The sequence below is a fragment of the Xiphophorus hellerii genome, chromosome 6 (genome assembly GCF_003331165.1).
Source record: "Xiphophorus hellerii strain 12219 chromosome 6, Xiphophorus_hellerii-4.1, whole genome shotgun sequence".
Taxonomy (NCBI): Eukaryota; Metazoa; Chordata; class Actinopteri; order Cyprinodontiformes; family Poeciliidae; genus Xiphophorus; species Xiphophorus hellerii.
Window position 1 is genome coordinate 4,740,108 of NC_045677.1, and position 16,962 is coordinate 4,757,069.

Below are 16,962 nucleotides of genomic sequence, written 5' to 3' on the forward strand. Positions count from 1 at the left end.
TGCAGCACTGCTCCCTCCCCACCTGTCGCTAGAGACTTTTCTCTCATTGAAATAAGAGAAACTGTGTTTTTGGTCACCGAAAATACACACAGTCATGGTGTGAAAACTGTAGGACAATTCAGTGAAGAATGCATGTTATGATAATGGTTTCCTAAACTGAAACCCAGGTGGTTTATGCAACACAAGACAAAAATAATGAAATCAGACTAACACAGCATTAATCTGAAATTCTATTATAGCAGTCATAATTTTTAAACCCACTGACCAAAAGTAGAGTTGATGACCTGCACCAAACCTGGCTCTTTGAGAGAAAGGAGGCAAGGAGAGCTCTAATCAGGATGGCAGTCGGCTTTCAATAGAGGTGATTTTATATAATTTCCTTGTGGCTAAGATCTGAAAGTGAATTAAAATCACTTCCAACTCAGAAGTAGTTTGCACAAATCCATTCAGACTTCAAACTAGTGAAATAATCAGCAATCCCTGGCAGATGTGATCACTCATCACTTTAATCTATGTCTCAGAACCAAAAGGTTAAAAAAATATTTTGCCTTTACCGGTTAAAATCTTTTAATCTTTATTTCTCCCCACGTCTGAAGAGATGCTGACGCAGACGTTCACAGTCACACTCCCCTCACTTAAATAGTTCCACTTTGAAGGAAGTTGGAAGGTTGAGGAATTTTCTTGATGTATTTGAATCCAATCTGTGTAAAACCTGGTGATTTGGAGCATGGATGGCTGGATCTGATGCTGCGTTTGCAAATAAAATTACAAAACTCCTGTCGTATAATTCAAAGTTAACAGACTATTTGACCGGATTTTGGGAAGACGACTAACGCAAAATGCTACACTGGTTCCTGCATTGAAAACGCACTTTTATTAACAAGTTTGTTTTGCTTGTGTTAATATCCAAAGAGTAGAATGGCAAAAAGTGACAATGATTTGCTCAATAAGCAGTTAAAAATTACCACAACATTAAATTTGTGTGTGGGGGGGGGGGGGGGGGGGGGGGGGTTTCTGAGGATGCGTGTGGAAATCAAAATGATCAAAAATGTGTTGATATTTTAATAGTAATTGTTATTGCATGCTTGCAGGAGTTGGGGTAAATGTTAGCTTACTGTATTAAAAATAATTTGATTATTTTGTGAATTTTGTGTCGGATATAAAAACTGTCATAGCAGCAGTTCAGCTAGCTGTTGGCTTATGGTGGTTAATTCAGCCTCTAGGCTAATAGCTCCTAGTTCTGTTTAGCTTAGATGTGTCTTACATCCTGGTCTTTTGCACTTCACCTACAGAAAGATGACTGTCAGTTTTATCTTTTTACCAAGTCTTGATGCATTAATGCAGTTAACTTGCAAATGAATATGTAACAAATCAGTATTTCGTTTTTAAATTCCTTTAATTCCATGGCTAAAACCTCCCAAAAGCTTCTGTAAGAGTGTTAAAGTGTGATAAAAACAAAATTCAACTCTGACGTAGCCACACCATTGCCCTCCTACAAAATTCTGCTCAATTCTCATCTCCCTTATGTTTCATGTCTGGGATCTCTGCCATTGAGCTCGATTTCACCAGTTGATTTTCAACCAGGCCAATCAGCAAACAGACGGATAAGCTATTTTGATTTTCTCCTCAGTTTAAGAAATGTAGAGGAAGTGAACAAAGCCATTTAGTCTGCATTGGCCACCCTTCCAAATATAGCAGCAAGCTATATTAGCTTTGTGTCGCATGTAAAATACTTGGATGTGAAGCAGTAGTCGTCTTCTTCTTCTTGTGTTTATTGGTGGTTGGCAAACAGCCATAAGGTGTGCATTAGCACCCCCTCTGGATCAGAATGTAAATATTGTTCAACTATGCATAAAAATGATGAGTCAAGAACGATGTGAATTATCTTAGTTTCCTAAAGAAAAATTATTTACATTTACATCCACTTTACTTCGAAGTCAGTGAGCTGTGATGGACCGAGTTAAAAAAAAAACAATCTTTATAACCCAAAGATTATAAATGACAAAAGATAAACTGAGCTCATAAAAGAAGTCAAAGAAACAAAACTGAACTCAGGCAAAAAATGTAAACAAACTGGCTGCACAAACAAACATAACTGACCTAACAAAGAAATGACAAACGGGGGTTTATATACTGGCTGACCAGACTGATTAAGACACAATAGGAGTAACTAAACAGAATACAATTACAAATAACACAAAAACAAATAACAGTACAGCTAAGTTTGGCTAAACTAAAGACCCAAAAATGAAAATATTTGGGTATCAAAAATATTAAACTTTAAATACTAATATTTACTTAAGTACAAAACTTATCTAAACAAAGAAACTACAAATTCCCCCTGCCAGCAGGAACTAGTGGTGGAGTCCAATCAGCATTTAAGCCTGCTGAGCCCCGGCCCCCATCCTTTGTTTGGCAACTCCAAGGCAAGTAAAACTACCGGCAGGAAAAACAAACAAAGAATTAATTTTGAGCAAACAAAATTAACTTTAAGTTGATAGAAATACACATGTTAACTAAATGTGTGCGCTAACAAATAGAACAAATGTATCCAAATCAACTAATAAATGTTTTTATTGAAACTAAAGTGTTGTTGTTGTTTTGTATGGAAAAAAATAAATTGTGCATAAAAAGAGTTACAGACAGGAGTGTGTCCATGGGTTTGGCCATCACAGTAGCATTATGATGTAACTTTTGTTCTCTATATTGTTCTACTGTTTCATATTCAGATGTTTTACACTGTTAAAGTAATGTGTACCACCATGGCTGTTCAGCGAAAAAATAAGTAATACAGGAAATTAATAATGGATGTTCCAATGAATTATTTGTATGCTTCTTATTACTAAATCAGTATCAAAGCATTTAAATCAATATTGAATCAAATTGTGACTTTCTTAACCAACTGTTTGCAGCTCACATATTTTGAACTGTTTGTCTTTCGGTTGCGTCGTACAGGCTAAATGTCACACTTCGTGTTGGAAAAGCTTTGAAATGATTACTGATGGTCCTTGAGATTGCTGTAACGGTAAAAGGCTCGCCACGATTAGCATTTAGTGTCAGCGTTATGCCTTTCTTTTTTGTTGTATTAATGCACATTTTAACAAAACACTTGCTGCTTTATTCGCCGGAGGGGGGAAAAAAAATGAGTGTAATTGTCTGCGTGCCTCCCTCCGCTCTCACTGGGAACAAGTCGTGCCGTGTCAAGCCATCTTGTTCATCATGAAGGGTGCAGGCAGAATAATCCCCAACTCTGTAAAAAAAAAAAAAAAAAAAAAACGACCAAAGAGGCTTATTTTCCTAAATGTCAGAGCTCTTCTTTAAAGGACACCTGTGATGCTCTTTTTGCTTCGCTTATTGACCCAAACCTGCAGCACATCAGTCTGTAAATTTGTACTTCCCCACGAGACCCTGTACCTTAAAACTTTAATCTTCTTTTGCTTCAACTCGGATGTGCACGAAGAGATGACTCAAAGAACATAGTGTCCTTTTTTTGTTGGATCAAATGCATCATTGGACTAATACACATGTGATAGCATTCAGGATAACAGCATGAGGACCTGCATCACACCTCAAAACCAGGGTTATGTTGGTGGGCATTATATGACATGACAAAAATTCAGGGGAAAAATGTCTATTTTTGGTTTAGTTGTTGTTTGCTGCTCTGTAGTTCGGCAGTCATTGAAAGGTGCTACACTTGTGTCTAAAAAGTGAAAGTTTTATGTCAAGAGTTGGAGGTTTTTTTCAGCTGCTTTTCATCATTACAGCTGAGAGCTAATGAAATCCACAATTCAATTCCTCAGATAATTTGAATATTACATAAAACCAAGGCTGTCGATGTTAACACTTTAACACATGCAATTAATCCGAACATTTTAACTCATTAATATTACATTACGCAGATGAATCAAGCTCCCTGTTTTTAGAGGTGTGCCGATCGATCGGCCACTGATCATAATCGGCACGGTCAGAAATGTGTGTGATTAGTGATCTTCAGGCATGGTTAGTTTGAGACAATAAAACATTTTCGTAAACATTTTTTGACAATGTGCATACAGTGGCGGTTTTTCATATAGGCTGTCTGGGCAGTTGCCCAGGGCAGCATCAGGAAGGGTTTGATGCCCAAGAACTAGAAAATAAAATTGATCTCATCTGTAAGATGAACAGGTTTGCTGCTACTTGTATGTATGCATTGTGGAGTAAGTACCTTAGTAGCTGTTGAATAGTGGGAGACCACATTAGCTGCTTTCTGCTTAAACCCCCTCCCCACAAAAAAACAGACAGATAATTTCTTGCAGTTTAATTGGTTGGGGTGTTTCAGAAGGGAGAGGCTTATCCAGGGCACCATTCCTGCAAGAACAACTGCATGCATATTTATATTTTAAGCTTGCAAAGTTAAGCGTAGTGACTAATCAGGATTAATCACAGTGATTAATTTGATAAAGTTTAACAGTTGGTTAACAGCACTACATAAAACCAGTAAAAGATTTGCTATACAGAAATGAATAGTGGAATCAAAGTGGGCGTCCGCCTCAAGCGCAGCCTGTTCCTTGTTCACCTTTTCAACTACATTTTTCCTCCACTCAAATTTCCATTTATATGGCTGGATACAGGCAGCCCCTTCATCTGATACCCTTTATGGAGACCTGTTACCTCGTCAGTCTTCCCCTTGATTGAGTACAACATAACAAGTATGAAATACCTTTTAAATGAGCTTTATGTAATATTCTGGCTTAAAATCTGAAGGGGGATTTTCTACCTTGTGTATAATTAATCTATGTGAGTTGCACTTTTTGACTTACTGAAGTACAGTACATGTCAATGTAATTGTAATTCAGTGACATGAAAATGTGCTGAAATGTGTTTTTCTCCATTTCTACCGTCTCGGACCCCCCTCAGGGTTGCAGGTGATCCTTCCTGGTTACCTACAGAGCCGTTTCATTCAGGCGGCCCTCAACTACATTGGCTGCAAGTCAGAGGGACAGTTTGTCTGCCGCAACAATGACTGCTGGTGCGAGTGCGGTGGGGACTTCCCTCAGTGCAACTGTCCTCACTCTGACCTGGACACTCTGGAAAATAGCCTGCTGCACATCAGAGATGCGCTGAGGCTGTCCAACAAGGACTTTGAGGAATCTGGTGAGCAACAAGTTCATTTTGACCCTTCCAAATGGAAGCTGAAAATGTCAGCTTGAATTGTGCTTTTAGTGCTGGGGGAGGAAAAAACTTGTCTTTTAAGACTTTCCTGTCTAGAGTTTCAAGCGAAGGTAGTCTCTTTCTCTGACAAATAAAATGAATTTGTACCTCTAAATATGAGCTCAAAAGATTTTTTTTTGCATTCTTTCTCCATAAATGGATTCTTCAGTGACCGTAGCGATGGGAGGCACTGTAGACTCTGAATTCAAAGAACAAACAATTAGCTTTCAGTGATTGATTTGATGTTTTAGGTGCTTAGTTAGTTCCTAAAAAATCAATTTGTTTAGCCCAAAAGTGTATAGAGTCCCTGAGCAAAAATAATGAACATAAAAATATGTTCTCTGACTTCATAAAAGGGGAAAACGAACCACCCACTGCAGTGTAAGTTATTCTTACACAGAAAAAGAAATATGACTTGCAGAACTGTGCAATTTGTTAGCTCCGACACAGCTTATTCATATTTCTTCTGTTTCTGCCTCGTGAAACAAGATGTGAGAGCGCCATCATTTTTTTCCAACTTATCATTTTTACATAATGAAGAGTTTGAAGCCATAAATCATTTATTCCCTACATAACCGAAAAGATTATCTCTGCTTACTGGCAAAAAAGCAGCAAGAGAAGGCACAAAGAAAGGAGAGAATCAGATTGATACATAATGGGAGCAACGCTACATAAAAATAGTAGAATGTGGTAAATTGTACTGAGGCTGCGACATCAGCCTGAATGCCTTGAGCGAGTTACACAAGCTTGAGGAAAAACAATTACGAAACAGAAAAAAACTGTCTTTTTTCTTTTTTTTAATGAAGCGAGACAGTGATTCAGACATCCGTCACAATTCTGTAGTCTCCAGCTCATGTGTGCCTGGGAACTGGTGCGCCTTGCTGCTTAACAAAGCACAGAGCAAAGCATTCAGTTTCCCAGATCAGGACTTCAGTAGTGGTTTTGCTGCCCACCGAGACATGCTTGTTTGATAGGGCTTTGTTTTTCTATTGCCAATTACTCAACCCAGGTCTTAACCCAGGTGCAGAATCCTGGATGAGACCCCAAAAGGTGTTGTGGCTAAAAGAAATCTGCATGTTGCTGGACTTTTGCAAACAAAGTTTCCTGAAATCTTATTTTATGTTTATGTTCATTTTTGACAAAAAAAACTCAATGAAAATGTTTTTTTTATTGTGTGTTTGTTTTTCTTTTGCTTTTAAAGAGAACAATAACTGGAGTGAATAAAAAAGTCGATTTTGAATTAATTAAATATTTAATTAAGGGGGAAAAGAACCCTTTTTTGATACGGAAATTTTTTCCCCTCTCATTTCAAAGTCATGATTAACCTTTTTTTTTTTTTATTGGAAACCTGAGTTCAGTTGAATATTGCCAGACCACTAGAATCAAGAAGTCCCTTCAGTAGAACCTGTCTGACAACATCAAGTAAGCAGACATGTCTGAAAAAAGAAACGCATCTTACCCGGATCTAAGAAAATTTAACAACAGAACTCAATGTCAGTCACGTCTGTCCGTCTGGAAAGGGTTACAAAGACATTTCTGAGCCTTTAAAAAAGTTTGTCAGTAAGCTGCTCTGAGTTTCCAGTGAACCACAGTGAGAGCCATTAACCTCTAACGGAGAAAACGTGGAACAAAAATGGTTGACCAAAAGATAATTTCAAATGAACAAAATACTTTTGACAAAGGAAAAACACTCCAGGGGAAAAAAAAAAACACTTTTTTGATTCCTTACAGGTCTTAGTCCAGGATGTCTTGCATTACTTAATGAAACGATGGTTCAGTCATACGTTTGTGACTGACCTACACAGTAGGTCAGGAGTGTCCAAAGTGTGGCCCTTTGTGGCTCTTGAAATAATTTTGTTTGGTCCCTGACAACAAATCAAGAATGCTAAAAAGTAAAAAATAAAAAAAGATCGGCCAGCAAAGTATAAAACTCATTTGGAAATAGCTTTCCAAATGGGTTTTGGATATTTAATGATATATATAGATTTTATAAACATTTTATTTATTGTTGAGCATGTAAAACTAAAAAAGAAAGAAATATCAAAAAACAAATTTTTGTAGTTGTAATTAATGGACTTTGTGGTCCAAAAGTAGTTAAAATTAGTCAGTTTTGGTTCCTTGGGCAAAAGCTTTGGACAAATGCAGGCCTTTGAGTGGCCTAGTCAAACTCTAGTCTTAACTGACACATCATGTCTGGCCTTTAACAGGCCATCAATGAACGATCCAAAATTCCAGTGTGGCTAAATTAAAAGTCATTCAGCAAAGAACTGGTGGGCCAATATACCTCCACAGTGATCATTTCTTCCCCCCTTCATAAATTAAATCATCAAATGATCTCTTCCTCTGATGATCTGAAACATTTATGGGTGGAGAGAAGAAAAAAAAGCAAAAACATAAAAAAATTATTAGGCTAAAGCAGTGACTCTCACATTTGAGATCTGCTGTTCAAGTTCAAAGAGAGGAAAGATGAGCTTTGCCCACCTCCAAATCTGTAATAATGCATGATTAATGGCTTATAGATTGCAATGTGCTTTAATAGTTCATTTCTCACTGCAGTTATGGATCCCAGTAACACATATAGTCGGAGTTTTATTGTTTTTTGTTGTGTTCATTAAATGGAAAGCGTCTCTTTGGAACAATTTGGATTTAATTTAAGACTTTTTTATATATTGTGATAAGTTAGTGGTCATGAGTTTAAACAGTTAAACAATGAAGGTTTACAGAGGAGACGTTTAAAATAAATTATGCAGCAAACCCGTCTGACCCCAGATGTACAGCAGCCTACTGTTCTCTCCTCATGTATGCTTATATACTTACCCTAACCCTATTTACCACACAGTTTCTCCACTGATAAAATACCAAAAGCACAGAATACCTCATTATTCTTTTTCGCTTTAATATTTAAGTCAGTGCTATACACACAGTAGCATCATGGGAATGATTAACAGCCTTTTTATTTTCTCCACACAACACTTTAAAATATTTACATCTAATAAATGCCTAACAAACAGCAGCGCCCCCACCGTGGAGCCCCAAAATGTCCGAATGGTTTTGTCTCTTCCAGAGACGGAGCAAGTTGGAGCTCAAAAAGGTTATTAAAGAGGACCTATTATGCAAAATTTATATTTGCACGTGTTTGTACTTCCCACATGCTTTAAGAAATCACCTAGACATTTTGTGGCAATAAGTTAACGTGTTTTGGTACCTGGAAAATGAGTCGTTTCAAAAACCTTCCGCTTAAGTCAGATTCCACTGGCACTGCGCCGTTAGCTAGCAACCCCAGCCGAGCCCAGCCAGTCACCTAGCAACCCAGCACTCTCGATTGCTGGTTTTATCGCTGTATGTGCTGTAAAAAAAAAAAAAAAAAAAAGTGTTTGTTGACTCACCATCCAGAAAACACTTGCTGCATTCTTGTGGGTGTGCATGAGGCTCCACTTCTGCTTTTCAAAAATGTAAAGTTGTATAATTGCACATCTTTTTGCAGTCATTTTGTAAATGTTGAGTTGGGGGTGAGGGGGCGTGGCCAACAGTAACTTATTTGGATTTAACGCAGTTCATTCTGGAAGGAGCTCAAAATAGACAGAACTGAGCATAACAATGTAGAGAACATGTTTTGTATAGACATTTCCTAACCTGTTCAAGAAAGCATAATAAGTCACCTTTAACGTGATTGGAGAGAAATGCAGAAATGTTCATTTGTACTGCAGCAATAATACCATGAGAGACCGGAAGAACTGTCAGGGAAAAATGTGTTTCTTTGGCACTTTAGACATGATTAACATGATACAAAAAGAAAATCTGCTAGATGGTCGTCATGGTTTTCATACAGTATACTGGTAATTATTAGAGACTTGATAAGGAACAATAGAACGTGGGAACATGCAGAAAACTTCTACTGCTGGTTTTATCGCTGTATGTGCCGTAACAGTTACAACATAGTTCATATTTGGGAAGAAAAAGGGAAAAAGATACATAGTTCTCAGTGCCATTATAAGTTATCTAGTCAGTATATAAAGTATATTGGTCAGTTCTTTAATAATTAAAAAAAAACCATTTGAGATTTTTTAAAACATAAGTTTAAAATTAAATGATTTCCCGCTAAACCTAACAGTAATAATGAAGTTTTAAAATATGTGTTTTATGTGAGAACTGTTCTACTTTTGGGAGCGCCATATTCGCATGGATCCATAAACAGCAGCTTAGTGTGCTCATGCCTTTTGCTGGCTGTGTGCTGATAAGGTGGGGAAATTATTGATGGTTTTTCATCCTCCTCAATAAAACTCTTTATGGGGCGCCACATGGCTCAGCGGTAGAGCAGCTGCACCATGTGCAGAGGCTACAGTCCTCCATGCAGTCGTCCCCGGTTCCTTCTCTCTCTGCCCGTCTTCCTGCCCAGCTGCTAAAGAATAAACGCCACTAGAGCCACAAAAAAAAAAACCTTCAAAAAGTTAAAACTCTTTGTAAAAATGATTCACTTGGAAAGTAGAACTTATTGGCAAAATGTGTAAACTAGCAGCTGTTTGCAATAGGTCACTCACAATTAATGTGTGTGAATCAATGCAACCAAGACATTCCTCCAAACTTATTCAACCCCTTCCTGACCAGCATCTTTCATTTTTAGTAAGGCATCCTTCTGGTGTCAGCCTGCGTTTAGCGTTCCCTGTGGCTTCAAGCTGTAATGCTTAATCCTTGGTTCATGTAAAACGCTTCAGTCAAAAAATGTGTCATGAAGAGAAAAAAAAAAAAACCCCACATATAAATCACAGCGCCATCTGAACTATGAAAAACCTGCAACTTTTAGTCCGGAAACTACGGGGCCTTTTGGCTACGTTAACAACATACAGAAAAAATAATGTTTTTTATTAAAGAGAGTGGAGAATAAATGTGCAGCAGAGTATTAGGCTCACATTAAAAAGATTTTTAAAAATCTAAAATTGCAAGAATAAAGTCATAATACTATGACAATAAAGTCATAGAATTATGAGAATAGTCGCGGTATTACAAGAATAAACTCAAAATTGAGAGAATGAACTTATATTACGCAAATAAAACGTACGAGAATTAAGTCGAAATAATGAGGATAGAGTCGTAGTATTACAAGAATATTATGATGTTATTCTCATAATACCAGGACTTTATTCTCCTCATATTATCTTTGTATTTTATTTTTTCTCAATATGGCCCTATTAATAATGCAATACGTCGTATGAATGGAACCGAAATCCAGAAATTTTTATAAGAGTCAGAAAAATTAAGGCCAAAACGTTATGAATACTTTTACAAGGCAATGCTAACACCGACACAGCTTTCTTAGCTGGATGCTGTTGCTCGTTTTCCGACCTGACCAGCAAAGGAAATTATAAATATATTCATAACGTTTTCCTCCCTCTGTGCTGCGGTTTCTCCCACTGTTTAGCCGCTCCATTGTGCTGGGCAAACAACAAAGGATGAAGTTCCTTTTTTCTCTCTCTCTCTCTCTCTGGATGTTGTTAATTTGTGGGTTTGTAGCCACAGGCCGAGTTCATTTATTCATTTCCCCTCTTCCTGCCAGAGGAGTTCCGAGGCTTCGTTGGGAAGCTGCCAGTCCACTACGCTGTGAACACATCTGTCGTGGAGCACTTGTGGCGCACGGACGGCGGCCTGCTGCAGCGCCATAGGCAGCTGGAAACCAGCAGCAAGCAGCTCCTGGCCAGGGCCCGCCGCACCACTAACAAGCTCTTCAGCCTCAGCAGGAGGTGCCGAAAGCCGCCGAGGATTATCCTGCCGAGGCCGAGGTAAGACACGGGACGGCTGGGGGTGGGGGGAGGGAACAAGAGGGAAGGGATGCTTGCGTTAACCCGAGCTGCTCCCCGGAACCCATAATTACCAGAATGATTTATGCGTGAGGCAGAGAGAGAGAGAGAAAGAAAGAGAGAGTAAGCAGCAGAGCGAGACGGCGCTTATTAGAAGGCACTTGAGGAAAAGTAGCCGGCAGAGAGCGGAGAAAAGTGCTGACGGGAGCGAAGCTGCTTCCCCAGCCAGCGGAAGACAAAGGAACTCGTCTGGCAAAAAAAAAAAAAAACAAACCACAACAATAAAACACACATTTCTAACAATCTGCACAGAATTACTCAAAATATGTCATCTTAAAATTTCTTGTGAAATATTTGATTCATTTTATTAAGAAGTAACTGTGTTCCGGCTAGATAGATAAGTTAGCCATGTCACTCTCACCTGGATGCTCTCTCTGTCGCAGAATTGATGGCTCTCTTATCAACACTCAATACTGAAAGCCATTTCTGGCAGGAAAATTAGCTAAAAAATGCCGAGCCCATCAGTGTGCTTCTCATGTAGTCCTCCTGGCTCCTCACCATCACACTCTGACAGCAACTCTGCTTCCAGCTTCTTCTACTTGTGGAGATTGAATTGGTTTGGCCTATTTTTTTAATTTTTATTGTCATCCACAATTTACATGTTCTTTTTCCACACAAATTGTTGTTTGCGTTCTTATAACTAGGCCTGCTGGACGATGAATTATCCCACAAGTTACTGCGATAGAAAACAATATTGTTTGTTTGGAGACTATTTTCAAGTCACATGATGGTGATGGCATATTAATGCATTTCTCAAAGATCAATAAACTTTCAATTCTGATGAACGTTTAGCACTGGATCCTTAAGATACTTTAAATATCCACAATAAATAAGACAACAGAAACAAATAAAATGAATTATGAAGCCTCTGTAAAATTGCCCTTTAAAAAAAACGAGCTAGTTGAGACTAAAGCACTAGACTGAAGACTTCAGTCATCTAGATTTTGGTAGAAAGAGAGAGAGAAAAGAGAAAAACAATAAATCATGCAAATGGAAAAGTATGGAGCTCGTTTTAATTCGTCATGTGATTAGTTGATGTATTGCTTACTGCAACAGGCCTGCTTGTAATTGCTTTCTACCCCCTTTGGACGGGATGTGCTAGCTTTTATTAATCCAGTGGCGCCTGAATGTGTTTTATAACTTCCCCCCTTTTTCGGTTTTTGTTGATACTCTGCGTCGCCATGAGCACTCGCTCACCCCTCCAGATGATTGAATTCAGGTGTTCCAATCACTGCCACGGCCACAGGTGTATAAAGCCCAGCGCATCGGCATGCAGGCTGCCACTAGAAATATTTGTGAGAGAATGAGTCGCTTTCAGCGGCTCGGTGGATTCCAGTGCAGTGTCGTGATCGGAATACTGTCTGTGCAATAAGTCCAAATTTCCTCCGTACTAAATATTCCACAGTCAACTGCTGGTGGAATTATAACAAAGTGGGAGTGATTGGGAATGACAAGCGCTCACAAAGCGGAATGCCACTCAAAAGTCACTAAGCGAGGGGTTCAGCTGAAGTTTCTTTAGAGAAAACAGATGCAGACCTCCGAGCTTTCTACGGCATCCAAAGTAGCTCTGAAAACTTTCATGGGATCTGTTTTCTTCCCCGAGCGGCTTACGCGAACAAGTGGAATGCAAAAACAATACATGAACTGCCGCGAGGTAGCCCACCACTGGACTGTAGAGTAGTGGATACGTGTTCTCTGGAGAGAGGCCTTTACGCCTTTCCGTTTAGCAACCCAACAGCTGGGTCTGGTTGCAACAGTTGCTAGGAGAACAGTAAGTTTGGTGCAGATGCAACTGTAGTGCAGGGGATGTTCTTTCTTACACAGTGTCCAGGCATCCTTAAAAAGTTATTAAAAAAAAAAAAAAGTCCTAAATTAATGCATTAAAATGAAGGCCTTAAAATGTCTTAAATTCATTTTAAAAAATGTAAGTTGGTCTTATAAATGCTTATCACAGGTCTTAAATTTGGACTTTTGACTCATTACATTCAGTGACTCTAGGGGGTCAGGAAGTACCTGCTAATATACCCTTGCTATTCAGCCAGCTGGCTTTTTTTTTGTTTTTTTGCATCAATCATGGATAAGAGCAAGTGTACCACCAGTTGGCTGAACGATGTTCGTTTTTACCGCAGGCTCATTTCTGTTGCTAACCCTTATGAGCCAGCAGGACCCCCAACCATTCTCAATAGTGATAATGTTTTCAGTCTTAAATTTCATTCAAGCTGGCATTACAAAGTCTTACATTCGACTCGCTGAAAGTTGCAGATATCGGACCAAAAGTTGCAACATTTTGATGACTTCATATATATATAAATTACTGAACTTTAACATCAGAACATAATAGGGTGAGCCCCTAAAGGGAATCCATCTCGAATGTTACTTTTTATGGTGAAAAATTGATATGGCAGCTTGCAAAGTGAATAGGAATAAGCCCAAGAGCAGTAGCTAGGAACTCTAACAGACTTGCACACTACCCAGGGATTTAATAGCAAGCCCAGTCTACCAGTAATTGGCCACAGCGGACTGTTTGTGACCAAAAATGGTAATTCAAAACACAGAAATTCTCTGTGTTTTGGTCCATGCTGTAGTTTAGGCACCAGTTCCAACCAGCAGCGCTTCTCTAATGGTCAAAAGTCACTATAGAAGACTCCATATCAGTAGGCCACAAAGTGCTTGTGTTAAACTTGACCACAGTGAATGGAAGCAGCTGAAAGTCAACATTCTCTTCACATAATCAGTCTGTGTTTTACTCATGATGCTCCACCTTTATGACTGTAATGTAGCCAAAATGGCGTGTTAAGGACCCCAAACTCAAACTGTCCATCTACACTTTGTTTTCTCACACATTATTTTTTCTAAAAAAAAAAGTCAAATAATTTGCCTGATTTTACTGGGCACTGAGAAAATTAGCTAAGACTAGCTACTTATTGTTCACAAACATGTGTATTGCATTAAACAGACATTGGAGAGAACTGGTCTTATCTATATGATGAAGTGATCCGTGAACATCAGCAGGTGTTTTGCTCAGAGGACACATAAAAAAACATATAAATAGTAGTATTATCTTTTTTTTTAATCTGAGACACTTCATGCTCACAAACAACACTTATGTTTGCCTCAATGGTCTGGCTGCTGACCCTGCTAGAGCTTGTTGCTGCTATTGTTGTGGTGTGAAATTTGTTGTGTCCTTGTCTCACAACCAAGATTCAAATGTCTTTATTATCCTGGGACAGGATGTTTTTCTAACAGAGAGACTGTTTTCATGGGTGACGAGACATTCGTCCTCTTTACCTGTCCACTTTCAAAGATCTCGTCCACTTTTCCTGTGTAGAATTTTGGGGAACCTAAGATCATCCTCCATCTTTTTGGTGATGTCAATAGGCAGACACACATCTATTTGACATGTCTCTGTTTCTAGGCATAAAACAATACAGATACAGCAGAAACCAGATATTCACACACATCCACTGATGTGCCTTGATTTACCTCCAATGTGTCAGTTACCGTATCAGAAGTTGATGGAAGGAAACCCAAATGGTTTGACGCAGGTCACAGAGTTTAAAAGACAGTCATCCCTGATACAAATGTATGTCAACTTTTAAATTTGAGGAAAGCTACAAAACAAATTCTTAAAAAAAATGTCCTTCCCAAGTTTTCTGGCATTTAGCAAATTGAAATTAATGTGGTCATTCTAATTAAACTAAAACACGAAAAGTTTGGTCTGATTTAACTTCAGACAGGGAGAAAAAAAAAAGTGTTTGTCTTTTTATACAGTGTGTTTTAACCGTATGCTAGTGTTTTTCTGATTTAAAAACGAAAGTCTCCAAAAGTCCAAATTTATTGCTTTTAAATTTGGACATTACAAATTTCTTTGTCAAACTAAATGCCACTTCATGGGGCTAATAAATGATTTTATTATCCTAATGGAGCCAGTAGAGCAGCGTGGCGTCTCCAGACCCGATGCCTACTCAACCAGTTTGTCGTCTCTCCCCACAGGTCCCTGCACTTCTGGTTGAACTGTGCTCTCTCCACGCTGTACTGCAGCGAGAACAAGCAGGTGGGCGTTTACAGCGAGAGGAGCCGCAGCTGCTCCTGCCCCTACGACCACCCACCGTGCCAGGGGCCGCTGCCCTGCTCTGTGGGCGACGGCCCCCGCTGCGCCTCCTGCTCTGCCGAGAACCGGACCCGGTGCGCCGGCTGCAACCCGGGCTTCACCCTGACCCAGGGGGCCTGCCGCCCCGCCGTGCCTGACCCCACTGACCCTTACCTGGGCATGGAGAGCGACAGAGACCTGCAGGACCTGGAATTGCGCTTCCTGATGCAGCGCCGCGACCCGCGCCTCGCGCTGCACGGCGTGTTCGTGAGCAACGACGTGCGCATCAACACCTGGTTCGACCCCTCGTGGAGGAAGAGGATGCTGCTCACGCTCAAGAGCAACCGAGTCAAATCCAACCGGGTCCACCTGCTCCTGGGACTCGCCCTGCAGTTCTGCCTCACCAGGAACAGCACCCTGGAGCCCACCCTGTCGCTGTTCGTCAACCCCTTCGGGGGCAGCCATTCTGAGAGCTGGACCATGCCGATCGGTCAGCACGGATATCCCGACTGGGAGCGCACCAGGCTGGACATCCCGCTGGACTGCTACAACTGGACACTGACTCTGGGAAACAGGTGGAAGAGCTTTTTTGAGACCGTCCACTTCTACCTGAGGAGTTACAGCAGGGACTCGGCGGGAGGGAGCAAGAACGCGAGTCTGTACAGCGATCCACCTGAGGACCCGGAGCCGTCCAGCAACGTCGGCTACATGAAGGTGAACAGCATGCAGCTGTTCGGGTACAGCGTGCACTTTGACCCCGAAGCCATCCAGGACCTGATCCTGCAGATAGACTACCCGTACACTCAGGGATCCCAGGACTCGGCCCTGCTGCAGCTGGTGGAGCTGCGTTACCGCGTCAACCGCCTGTCTCCACCGGGGGCGCCGCACGTGGACCTGTTCGCCTGCCTGCTCCGTCACAGGCTCAAGCTGTCCGGCGCCGACGTGGCGCGGATACTCACTGCCCTGCAAGCTTTCAGTGCCAAACATCCAAACTACACAGAGTACGAGGCGAATAAGCTGTGCAGCTAATGGCCTCGCCACGCAATGTTTTTCTTTTTTTACTGTTTTCTCGGCACAGACAAGACTAGTATCCACGGGCTGCAGGATCATATTGTGTCATGTGTGTGGTATGTTGTTTACGGCTGTGCTGTACATACACAACGTGCAATTAAATTTGATGGGTTTTTTAAAAAATATTTTCAGTTGCAGATCTCTGGAGCTCCTTTACAAAAAAATATATATATATATTCTAAAAAATCATCTTCATATACGACGCCTTTGAAAAGTATTCACCCCTTGAAATTCTGCCGTTTTGCCAAGTTATCTCAATATTTGTGAGTTTTATTGGGACATCTGGACCTTTTCTGTATTTTTCACTATGAAAAACTCTAAAAATCTGACATTAAAGCGTGTATCCTTAAAAAGTCTTAAATTAGTGTCTTTAAAAAAGGAATCTAAGACATTTTAAGACCTTAATTTTAATTAATATGTTAATCACAAGTCTTAAATTTAGTCTTTGCAAATATTCTATCTAATAAGTTTGCGCTCAGACGTCTTTATTGCGTTCTGCGACTTGAGACGGTTGAGGCTACTGCTAACTTACTGCTAACATACCCTTGCTTGCTGGCTTTTTCACACATATACAGTATGTGTATAGACATGTATTGTTTGTTATAAGTGAGCTAACCCACTCAAGACACACTGAATATGTGCCTTGATAGAAATTGCTGCGGCCTTTTCTGACAAATATCCTAATTTTGCTCGTAAAAAAAAAACAAACAGTTCAAATCTTTCACTCACTCTCAAATGAAAAACGACGTTAAGTGATGT

General features: G+C 40.0%; 1 protein-coding gene across 1 annotated transcript in view; it reads left to right on the forward strand.

The window, feature by feature from the left end:
- The window catches only part of LOC116722306 (BMP/retinoic acid-inducible neural-specific protein 3-like), a 41,719-nt gene extending 25,391 nt beyond the window's left edge, over window positions 1–16,328 (forward strand). Inside the window, exons 5-7 of the mRNA XM_032566538.1 lie at window positions 4,897–5,133; window positions 10,742–10,964; window positions 15,036–16,328. Coding sequence (XP_032422429.1) covers window positions 4,897–5,133; window positions 10,742–10,964; window positions 15,036–16,161 — 1,586 coding nt within the window. The 3' untranslated portion in view covers window positions 16,162–16,328. The remainder of the gene's footprint in view (window positions 1–4,896; window positions 5,134–10,741; window positions 10,965–15,035) is intronic.
- Window positions 16,329–16,962: the final 634 nt, after the last annotated feature.